This window comes from Asparagus officinalis, chromosome 9, assembly GCF_001876935.1.
Source record: "Asparagus officinalis chromosome 9, Aspof.V1, whole genome shotgun sequence".
NCBI classification, from domain to species: Eukaryota; Viridiplantae; Streptophyta; class Magnoliopsida; order Asparagales; family Asparagaceae; genus Asparagus; species Asparagus officinalis.
In genome coordinates this window covers 3,244,911-3,257,163 of record NC_033802.1, presented here as the reverse complement: position 1 = coordinate 3,257,163, position 12,253 = coordinate 3,244,911, and the positions used below count along the sequence as shown (strand labels likewise).

At 37.4% G+C, this 12,253-nt stretch overlaps 2 protein-coding genes across 2 annotated transcripts; one reads left to right on the top strand and one right to left on the bottom strand.

Annotated features, from left to right (window-relative positions):
• LOC109823736 (protein disulfide-isomerase-like) lies at positions 1-6,001 on the top strand. The gene is made up of 11 exons (XM_020390094.1): positions 1-220; positions 1,313-1,343; positions 1,470-1,757; positions 1,859-2,047; positions 2,244-2,369; positions 3,254-3,391; positions 3,479-3,598; positions 3,695-3,809; positions 4,457-4,569; positions 5,440-5,657; positions 5,739-6,001. The coding sequence occupies exons 1-10, from the start codon at positions 24-26 to the stop codon at positions 5,650-5,652; spliced, it is 1,530 nt and encodes a 509-aa protein (XP_020245683.1). The 5' UTR covers positions 1-23; the 3' UTR covers positions 5,653-5,657; positions 5,739-6,001.
• LOC109824180 lies at positions 6,678-12,251 on the bottom strand (the record flags this gene model as incomplete). Its single annotated transcript, XM_020390715.1, has 7 exons — positions 6,678-7,079; positions 7,153-7,331; positions 7,422-7,678; positions 7,902-8,113; positions 10,094-10,449; positions 11,497-12,114; positions 12,185-12,251. Coding segments are annotated over 7 exons (1,773 nt in total), but the record flags the coding sequence as incomplete, so codon positions are not given.

Here is a 12,253-nt window from a genome sequence, read left to right as displayed (position 1 = left end):
CTCTCGCTCTTCCACCCCCTCTGATGGCGGTCAAATCTAGGGTTTGGATCTCTTCGATTTTTCTCGCTTTATTCGTTTTTTCTCCGGTTTCTTCAGTTAGGGTAGAGGAGGGGGCCGAAGCTAAGCAGGAGGATTCGTCGGTTCTCACGCTCGACGCGTCGAACTTCGACGAGGCGATCGCTAAGCATCCCTTCGTCGTCGTTGAATTCTACGCCCCTTGGTAATTTCTTGTTCTTTGATGTTTGATTTGGAGTCGTGATCGCTTGATTGTGTTTTTGGGGAGCAGATCTCTGCTTAAGTTCATTTAGGGCTTACTCTACGTGGATCAAAGCTGGCTCTTTGATGATATGATTTTAAGGATTTTAAAATTTTGATGGAAATATTCGCTAGAAGATGGTGGCATGTGGTGTTATTGTTGTTTGTCACTTCTATTTAATGATGGAAGAAATAAGAACAAGGTTCAGCAACTTAATTTTCGCTTACTTCTACTGAATTATGGAAATTTTTAGGGATAATACTGAACGTTTACGTGGTCGTGGGTTTACAGTGTGGTCACAAGAAGCTTACATGGATCACCCCAAAAAATGATGAGAATAATATTAGTTTGTAAGAATTAAAAACTTTGCGTTGGTTTCTTAGTTTTTTTTTTCTTTTTTCTTTTTAATTTTTCAAGAATCGGGAATCCCATTGCAAATATACTATTATCTTATCATGCATGTCTAAGATGATGCTTTTATGGAGCATTCTAACATACATAATAAGAAAGGTATGTTATGAATTGAAACTTTACTTGAAGTACCCGTTTTATGTTGTCTCGTGTTGGCAACTGATTTCATATTAGGAAAAGGAAGACTTTGTATGTTTCCAAGTCACTGAAGTTTGCTTTTTTTATTTGTCATTGCATCTTGTTTTGTATGTTTTTCTTCTGTTGAGGAATGGGGATGGTATAGACATATGCACGTACTAGAACTAGATCATGACTCAGTAGCTTGACATGATATATAGCATCTATTATCAATGTTTCTTTATCTCTTGGGGACGGTATGAAGGGGCATGATCTTCTTCTTTGTTTTAATCGGAATGGGAGCATTGGGCTGTTGAATCAGGAGAATTAGATCCCATGTAAGAAGCTTTCATGGTGTCTAGTTGTGTGTCTGTAGAACCGAGTATTAAAACATGCAGTTAGCATTGATATATTGGAACTTATGAACAGCAGTTGATGAATGGCCTTTGCATTATTCTGTGGCTACAGCTATAATGTGAGTGAGAAACTACACATTACTAACTATATGTTACATTCCTAATTTGACAGGTGTGGACACTGTAAGAATCTGGCTCCTGAGGTAAGAATTTAAGAAAACAAGCTACAGTACCTATAGTTCCGTTGATATATGTTGACTACACGTTACTATTTTGCTTCTTTTATTTGTTTTGGATTCCTAAAAGTTTTTAGTATTTTTTCCTTGTAGTATGAGAAAGCTGCATCAGTGCTGAGTAAGCATGACCCTCCAGTTGTTCTTGCTAAAGTTGATGCTAATGACGAAGTCAATAGAGAGCTTGCCACTAAGTATGAAGTGAGCGGCTTCCCCACACTAAAGATCTTTAGGAATGAGGGAAAGAACATCCAAGAGTACAAAGGTCCTAGGGATGCTGATGGCATAGTTGAATACTTGAAGAAGCAAGTTGGTCCTGCTTCTGCTGAGGTCAAATCCTCGGATGATGTTGCGAACCTCATCAATGATAAGAAAGTTATTATTGTAAGTTCTCAATTTGTGCTCCCTTCCTTTCTCAGTTATTTTTTCTCTGATTTTCTCAATAGCTCGTCGCAAGCTCTCAAATCCTATAACTGTTATTGTAGGTGGGGATTTTCCCTGAATTTTCTGGTCAGGAGTTTGAGAACTTCATGTCAGTTGCAGATAAATTGCGTTCTGAATATGAGTTCATCCATTTATCGGATGCTAAGCTCCTTCCTCACGGGGATTCATCTGTTAAGGGACCCGTAGTTAGATTACTCAAGCCCTTTGATGAACTTTCTGTTGATTCTCAGGTACTACTAACATACCTGTTTCAATACTCCATTCCTGTTTACAAATTGGCAGATACATATGCTTTGCAAATTTCTACAAAAAACATGTATTGGCATCTACAGCAAGCATATGTGTCTATATACTGGGGACATGATTCTTCTCTTTTGATTCATAGCCTAAGCAGTGGATCCATTATGTTTTCCCCCTTTTTTGCAGGATTTTAATGTGGAAGCATTAGAAAACTTCATTGAAGTTGCTAGTGTGCCTATTATCACAACTTTTAACAAGGATCCCGCCAACCACCCTTTTGTCATTAAATTCTTCAACAGCGACAATTCCAAAGTAAGAATTGATTTCCCCCTTCTCTCCTCTCTGCACAAGCGGAATTGCTAAACAATATCACTGTTTTCCTTTCGTGTCTATGTTATATCTGTTACAGAGTCCATGTACAACATCGCATATTTAGAAATTGACATGGAAAACATGTTAACCATTCTCTCTTTTCCATGTCCTTGCATGTGACATGAAATCATGTTTCCTCAAGTGTTTTTTATAATTTCTTAATAATCTTTTCCATGTGCTGCTGACATGCCTGCAAATTGATGGGACTGTGTCCTTACTGACAAATTAGCCACAAGATGCATTTATAATACATTTCCCACTAAGATTTCAGTGCAAAAATATTGTTGTTGAATCACATTAGTGGAGGGGTTATCCTCTTTCACTTTGCAAACAACATTTTCAGTCTGAAGAGTTATTGGCTATGAAATTGCTAAGTTATCAGATTTTAGTCATTATCCAGTACACTTATTGTTAATATTCAATCAGTATCAGTATTCAACTCATTCATCTGATCACAATATCTTGAAGAAGCTCTTGATATTATTTATGGCCAGAAGTTTCTTTAGACTACTTGTTCATGCTGAAAGCTAATCATTTCTAGCATCAATATTTATTACTGGCTTTCCTTATATTTAGGAACTAAATGCAACTACAGGTTTATATCATTTCATATGAGTCCTCCTGTACTTGAAACCTGATAACTTGAACTACCAAACCTCATTTCTCATAGGACACATGGAATATCATTGCAGCCCATTGCATAGTAGCTCTCTCCTGAACAATTAAAAATTAGTGTCATTTTGATAGAATGATTTTGGATTGCAATCTGAACAGTTGATACTTCCCTTTCATGTTCTTATTTACTTTCATCTTGTGATGCATAGGCTATGCTATTTGTGAACTTCAGCAGTGAGCAATTTGATGCCCTGAAGTCTAAGTACCACGAAGTTGCCTCGGCCTTCAAAGGCAAAGGCATAAGCTTTCTGATTGGTGATCTTGATGCCAGTCAAGGTGCTTTCCAGGTATTCTCCCTGTTCTCATTTTGACTTACCTACATCCTAACATTCAGTTAGATTGTCCTTAAATAAGCTTTATTAATGTGCAAACAGTATTTCGGCCTTAAAGAAGATGACGCGCCTCTTGTCCTCATACAAGAACATGATGGGACAAAATATTTTAAACCAACTGTGGAACCTGATCAGATTGTCGCTTGGTTGAATGATTACCAGGTATCTTAAGTCCTATCTTCAAATAAATGTTTCTGGGCTATTACTTGTTATATAAGGAATCTGTTTCTGGTCTTCTGACATGATATATTTGTCCAGGAGGGCCGCTTGAAACCGTTCAGAAAATCTGAACCAATTCCTGAGGTTAATAATGAACCTGTCAAGGTGGTTGTTGCTGACAATCTGCATGATGTGGTTAACTCTGGGAAAAATGGTTTGTTTCTCTTTTCATTTGTTTGCTTATGTCTTTTATATATATTACACATGTGGATCCATCAGTCTCTGCTGTTCCTTTGACGCTGAATTCTTCAAATAAAATTAAATTAAATTAAATAATTGTGTGACAATTGTCGATTTAAATCTCCTTTGAAATGTCTGTTGTGTTGCTTCTTGATATGCTAGTTTTTACATATATCAAGGTATTTTATGTGGGCAGACAAGAAGAATACATTATCTGATACATGGACCTTCTTTATTATCTTTATTATTATTTTTTTGGTATCCTGAAATGCAATTGGATAATCAGGTTTCCCAAAAAAAAGTTCAATCATTTAGTGTCACATGTTTCATCTGTTACTTTTTTTTCGTTGCCATTTTATCACCTTAAACTTGTTTAAGTATACTTTTCTGAAGGTCTTTTCCCCCTTTGAATGCTACTCTCAGAGGACCTTGTCACTGATCCTATTCTATTACCATGAGTTTTATCATGGAAGATGAATTTATATTTAATGAAAATATAGTGTTATCCACAAGTCCTTTATAAGTTGTTTTCTGAACCAGACATTGTTTCTTTACCGCTCTTGACGTGTTCTGATGATATTTACATACACTTATTCTCTCTCTTTTTTCTTACGTTGATAGTTCTACTTGAGTTTTATGCACCTTGGTGTGGACACTGTAAGAAGCTGGCTCCAATCTTGGATGAAGTAGCTGTCTCGTTTGAGAAGGATACTGATGTGGTCATTGCAAAGATGGTAATTCTCCTTTGGCCCAAGTCTAGAACTAACCAGTTGACAACTGCACGTGCATTATCTAATAGGGAAATGTGCTTGCGTCTCTTTACATGGTATATGTATGCATGCATGCAATTTACTTTATGTCACCATGGCATTTAGGAAGACCAAATTCAGAACAGAACTCATAGGAGTGAATAGGATTAGTAAACAACTTTTCCACCTTATCTTTTATCATCTCTTATTGCTAGTACTTATACAGAAGAAACTTATACATGAGATATAAGTAGGAAGTTAGATGAGTCCTACTTCTTAAGCCTAAGCAAAAGAAAAGAGGTAAATATGAGATGAGGAGATATAGCCAGGGAAGAATTAAAAAATAAAAGGTAAACGTAATATGAAATGCTGCAATGCATCCAGTGAAGAAAATCTATACAAATGTAAACATAATAGGAGATGTTGCTACAAGTCCGCTCCCCTGCTGCACGGTTTTATAAGCATCCTACACAGATAATTTTTTATGGCTTGCTTTCTTGACCTGCTTATTAAGACCTTACATTTCCCCTTTTCCTCATCTGGAACAGTTTGGAGAAACCTCCAGTTTGTAGCCAAATGCACCGTAAAAAGTAACGAATCTACACTTTAGAAAACTGTAATAATGGAAGCAGTAACAGTTTAAAATATCAAAATCAAACCTTGTTATTTTCTAATTTTTAATAGATTGTTTAGATGCATTTGTTCATCTTCAAAAGAGATTCAGACAGCTCTGCATTGCTCTACTCTGTTTTTGCACAAAATTCTTCTTATCAGTGATGATTTGTTTTTTGGGATAATTAGTGATGATAATAATCTCTTTGTTCTTGACATTTATCCACGTTTTTTGTTTTCTAGGATGCTACTGCAAATGATATCCCAGGTGATTTCGATGTTAAAGGATATCCAACTATCTACTTCTCTTCCGCTAGTGGAAAGGTTATGCAATATGAAGGAGGTAGAACAGCGGAGGACATCATTAATTACATAACGGAGAACAAGGACTCCGCTGCTTCATCAGAAGCGCCAGTTCAGTCCGAACAAGAAAAAGAATTGAAAGATGAACTGTGATCGAGGTACTAACTTGTCGGTGTTCCCTATTTACTGCTACTATGATTAGCATCTATTTGACTGGATAATCCCTTTGTTTGTTGCAGAAATATAAGGGAACTTTGGGGAGGATATGAAGCAGCTTTTGAGGTTGATCTTCCAATTTTCTCGCATATCCTCGGCACTCTACGATGTGTATCTTAGTGTATTGTAACATTTTAAAATAGATTTGGAACCGGGAGCAGCGATCCTCCCATTCTAGAGACTTTCGTCCTTATCATAATAAAGTTTCATGAGCAGTAGCACTTTCGTTGAGTTCGATCGTCAGTGCAGCTGCATGTGATATCCGAATTTTGAAGTTGCATTCTCATCATCGGTAATAATATTGGTTTTTGTGAAGCTACTTTGGCTCAGTATCAACAGCAGCTCAGATTGAAGTCTTCAAAGGAACAATTTCAACTCTATACGCGCTCACAAACCGCAGATTAAAATCAAACCGAACAATTGCGACTAGCACCGCACGAAACAATTATCACACCAGTACTTGTATGCGAGTGTGTAGGGCCTGTTTGGTTGGGGCTGTGTTTACACTTTTACCCTGTTTGGTTGTGCGAGGAGAAGGCTGACGTGGCCTTAAAAAAAACCTAGCTGGCAGCTTCTATGCAATTCCCTCCACCTCCTCCTGTTTTGGTTTGGTATTACTGTAGCTGTCGGCCCCTCACCAATCACGGGCCGTTCTGATAAGATTCCTACTCCAATATCATTATGATTCAGCCATTTTGAGCCAAACAAAAGGGAAAATGTTAGTTGTTGCGTCATGTATGCGTACATAGCTATGCAATATTTCAGCAGCCAAGACGTTGGCGTTGGACCTAGCTTTGAATTATTCACCCTTGATCTCTATTTGCGACGTACGACATTAATACAGCCTGCGTTGGAGGCATGTCGCAATACAAAAAACTACTTAAATACAACAGCAGCCAACCATACACAAATAATTTACGCACAACATCACAGAATCTCAGAACTTTTTAACGAAAGTCAAAGATCTACAAACACTAGAATGAAATATTAGAATGAACGTATCTCTACAATAAATCAATAAGGTGATATTACATTTGCTACAGGGGGGGCATAAGAACCGTGATCATATGAATAGCCCAAGCCAAAACCACTTGAATCAATTGAAACATATAACCCAAAAGCCTCAAATTGCTCTATCTAATATAACAAAAAAATAACGAGGCAATAAGGAAACAATGATGAGGGACTTATAATGAACTTCCAAGGAGAGCAGGACCCTCCACACTCTGATGTACACGAGAAGGAACCCCCAATTCATCCCTTCAAAAACACACCATTTATCATCTCAGGGACTGCGTCAGAAGATTTCGCTTGTCCTCTGCTCTGTGCCGGAAAAGTTTGGCAATCTTGCGCCTCTCACAATCCTGTGGACAAAAATCTTTTAGAATTATTGGGGAATGTATTTCTTTGAAAGAGGGGCAACAGTTAGTTACAGACCTTGAACATATTCAAATGAAAAGTTTTCCCAGGATTCATCCTTCTAAGCTTCAGATACGTGTAAGCAAAGCTCAGCTGATCGCGAGGAGTAAAATGATCTACCTCATTGTACCATAGACAAGAAAACAAATTGGACATCGGTGTGTGCGCTCTTACAATGAACGAACCTTCAGGAACATCTGTCCATAATTAAAACAAAATAATTGAGTTGAGGGGGGGAAAGTATGTATTATCTTCAAAACACGCTAAAAGTGATTAAAGTTTCTTACAGCTTGGAAGTAGTTTCTTAGGATCAGAAGGGTCAAATCTTGTTAATCCATCAGCCCGATAGAATTCAAACTGTTCATCGATGACAGTATAATTGTACTTGTTTAGTTTCTTATTTTGTGCCACCTCTTCCCAAACACAATGCCGATCATAGTGATTGGAAATGGCATACTCGTGACCTTTCCTCCAGAGAAAGTATTCTAAGATGAGGTAAGGATCATTTTGAAGTCGCAATTTGCTATCAAGCCAGATTGAATACCTGATTTAAGTGTAAGTGCAAAAGTCAGAGATATGTCGTAAGCCAAATCCATAATATAATACTAGTATTAGAGGAAAGCAGTGGTTCCTTTTAGATATTCATGAGTAATGTATTCGTTATGTCAAGATGAGAATTTGATGTCAAGATCAGTACACGCAAGGTGTAATAAGGTAACCACAACTATAGATCATTCACCTCATTATTTTAGTAGTATTTTTCTTACCTTGCAGAAGGAAAGAGTCGATGAGTCAAAAGCTTGGGAATTTTCCCAACTCTTCGCATGTCAGAAGAAGGTAGGTTTTTAACCACTACAATCCTCCACAAACCGATGAATCCCATGCTGTCCATTTTCTGGCCTTCCGATGCTAACGTCTGCAATGTACTTTCATCCATGAACATAACGAAGCACACACTTTTTCTCGACTGGCGTGTGATCTGCCACAAATTTGAATGTAACAAACAACTCAGCAACCAATAGCAGGACACATGTTACATTCTCCTGAATGAGGATATATTTGTCATAATAAATTTCAGCGACCCATTCTGGAGTTAAAATAAGAGGAGGTAATATTTTCCTTAATAAAGAATATAGCAATCACTTAATAAATAACAAAAAATATAGCAGTTTTACTGACGTGAGCACTGTGTCATGGTTTCAAAATAGGACCTTCGACATAACATAGGAACAGACTGATCGGATAGAAGAGCAAGCAAGCCCGAGTCAAACCTAAAACTGATTACTTTCAAAGGTCAACAGATTTATGCCATTCTGCCCTGCAAATATGAGTGTCATAATTATTGCAATGCTGAGTATCAGGTCATTTAGAACATCTAGCCAGATTATAGGAAAGTTTTGAGTACTTGATATTTACCAAATAGAAGAGAGTTAAAGAAATAGGTACACAGTACCACTGTACTACCAAGGTGTTGTAGGTAATTTTACACCTGTTTGACTTAGATATATGGGGAAATTTTCTATTATGCTCAAGTCAAATGATAGTCATAGAGACAAATTATATAACACACAAAACTTCAACAATTTTCTAATCAGGGGACCTATGAATTTTTATGCAGATTGTTGAGTGCTAACCTTATGTAATCCCACAAGAAACCTAAATATATAAGCAGGAATACATTCAGAGAAAAACAGCCATTAAAAAATTTAAGGTTTCTGTTAGAAAAAAAAAGGCAAGCTAACAGGCATCTAAATAGCTTATTGTTATGGTTCACTGGTGCAAACCCCCAAATAATCATTACATAACAGCAGTTAACCATAATGAATTATAGGGGCATTCGACATCTTATCAGCTATTGTCAAGCTTGCCCATGCATAACTTCAACTAAACATGGGATGAAGTGTTGGTCACTTGGCCTTAACTGAGTCTATTCATGAATTGATCAGTGGTAACCAAGACTGTTATTTGAAAATGATTAATAGGCTTTCACAACTATCGTCTTTGCCAGAAACATGCGGAATCAGGGGCGGATCCAGAAGTTTTGTTCAGGTTAGGCATTAACATCAAACAAAATTTTAAAATTAGAGTATTTCGTTTTATAGAAAAAGTAAAGTACTAGTTTTAATGTAAACACAAATATGTAAATCAAATTCATACCCAAAATAGAAGTGAATTGTACACTACTACTATAAGTATGTTATAATTTAAGCTTCATGTGAGTATAACTTTCTCCAAAGTTCAGGTTGGGCACTTGCCCAACCTGAACTACACGTGGATCCGTCGCAGTGCAGAATGATTCTGCTGTATAACTCGAGCTTTTAAGCTGGTGAGTTATGTCCACTGCCTTTAACTCAATCAATGTTTAACACATCAGATCGGCTTAGGTTCCTTTTGAAAATTCCTTGGGGGAAAAAAAACAGATTCAACTCCATTAATAGAATCAAGTCCCCCATCTAATTTATCCAGCAACAGGCTAACTCAACGATTATAAATTTCTTGAGGAGAGGCCATTAGGTCCAAAAACTGAATTAAAGTGAAGATAAAGACTATGTGAAATTGGCATCTTTATCACAGAACATAGGACCACCTACTAATGGAAGTAGAAACAATTAAAACCTATGATGTATACTTTTAAATCAAATCACTAATCAGAATATCCAGAAAATATAGAGAAGAACAGCAGAAAGCCTACAATAACTATGTTCTAAGAAATCTTGATCACAGCACATGATTACTCTGATAATACCAGCAATTTCAATTTCCTGATGCAGTTCAAAAAGCCCGTCCCATCAGGCATATTTGAATGTAAACATATCATATATTGTATAACACAGAAACATAGAATCTAAAAGAAGACTAAAATGTACAAGATGAAAAAAAATAAATCAATCATACTCTTGAAATAAGGTCACAGTTCTCAGCCCTTATATTCTAGATTAGGAGAGAGAGAGAGAGTTACCACTTTGTAATAGGGCGACCTCAAATGATCAGAGTTTCCAAAGATGCAAGACGATACAGCTATGTGACAACTGCTCATGTATTTCACATCATCTTCTGCAAGATCGAATCCAGTACTTGAATAACCCTTGGGGCCTTTAATAAAGCCACAGTTAATCCTCTGGTCACGCGCATAAAAAGAGTCCTCTCTTTCTTGAGGAGTCATATGACCAGCAAATCTCGGTTCCCAGTTACTTGCTCCACTGGGCCTTCCTTCTACTTGTGTATACTGCAATGAAAATCTTGAAAATTTCTTGTTTTCTAGAGGCTCTATTAGTTGCTCTGTAGAGTTTAGGAACTTCATCTCACAAGATGAACCTGACAAAAGTTATAAGAACAAATTTCAGCTCATTCTGCAGCCATAAACAAGATACAAGATCCTCATCACCTATCTATCACCTCTTACATGCATGGCGGCACGAGCTTATCTTTTACACATACATACGTAGTAAAAAAATGTTGGAGTAGCAAAATAGTAGTTATATTGGTACTTGTCCCGTTATGTGTCTATCTCCGTATAATGCCATTAAACCATTACCTGTTTCCCTTTGAGCAACTTTAGAATCTGAAGTATTATTGTGCTAGCCAAAACTCTTATATGATTTTTAGCTTGTATTAATGTCACCTGATGTTCCTGACTTCTACTTCAAAATTTACATTGTAGTGCACAATTTTCTCTGCAGATAATGTGTCGCAGATTTGACCCAAGTCTTGAATAATTAAATATAGGGATAAGCACACACTTGGTATGCAACTTAACAAACACTCAACTTACTTAAAAATGAGTTAGTGCAAGGGTTTTGCATCTCGATGGTGAGTCAGAGTGACGTTAAAACCTCTTTAAATACATGGATTTGATTAACCAAGGTTCCTACAAATTGGCAAACTATTAAATCATTAGCAGCTAAGATTGACTGCACACGGACATAGTGATCTGCTTTCAGGATTTTTTTCATAAGGTACTATTGAAAAAGGTTACGGGAATGTGATTTTGTGATATCAAATACTAGGTACCAGAAGGAGTCAACACTTCAAAAGTTATCGGAAGACTATCGGTACTATTCTTCATTAAGATTCAAAAAGTGGAGGGCAACAACTAAAACGACTCATGTGATGGATTGATGTAGTATTTAGTCCAAATTACACGCTCGAGCCTTACTGGTAGTTTTTGGTTGTAAAGAACATCATAGAATGTTCAAGGTATAAATAATGGCATTCACTTAAACATATATCGTTACTAGATAAGACGCCTTTCCTGAAGTTCAAACCATCATTATTTATCATGAGAAGCAAGGGTGATATGAATTTACAACACAAAATTCAAATTTGATAATAAACTGCTGTAAACTGGATTGAATATCTCACCAGGAGATCTATGGTGCCTCGGCTTTTTCTTCGATTTCGAGCTCTTCTTCGAACCTGAACCCTTATCCCCCTTATTTCTACTCCCACTACCGTTCCCACTTATAGCAGCCTCAGAAGAATCATTCTCTTCCACATTAACCTTCATATCTTCATGATGTTCTTCACCGTCAACATTACCAAGTTTCCTACCACCACCATCTCCATCAGCATCATCATGCTCATGCTCATGCTCCTCGTCATCATGATCGTCCTGGACATCGATCCCATCATCGTACTCATCATCCAACCCAACATCTTCACCCGCCAACGAAGCTTCATACTTCTCATTATACGAATCCAGTTCCTTTCTCCCTCCTTCATTATACAGTCCACCACTACCGCTTCCGCTCTTTCCCCTCACCTTTTCACTAACCACCCCGATATTTTTATCTATTTTCTCAATTTTATGCCCTAGAACATCCTCCTCATCATAATCCTGATCTCTCCTTCGATCGTCCTTATCCCAATACCTCGAATCTCGCCCAACCCCACCCGATCCATGCCCAAACCTAAGCTCCTTCGAGTACAACGACCGATTCCGGTCGAATCCAAGCCCCGATCCGCTCCTCTCACCTCCATCTACAAAAAAATAAGGACAGTCTCAGAACTCGAGTTAGGGTTTCCGCTCTCAAAAAGAATCGATTCTAACCTTTAGATCTCGAGAGGCGGCTGAAGGCGAAGAGAGTGATCGAGAGGCCTAGGGTTAGGGTTACGGCGA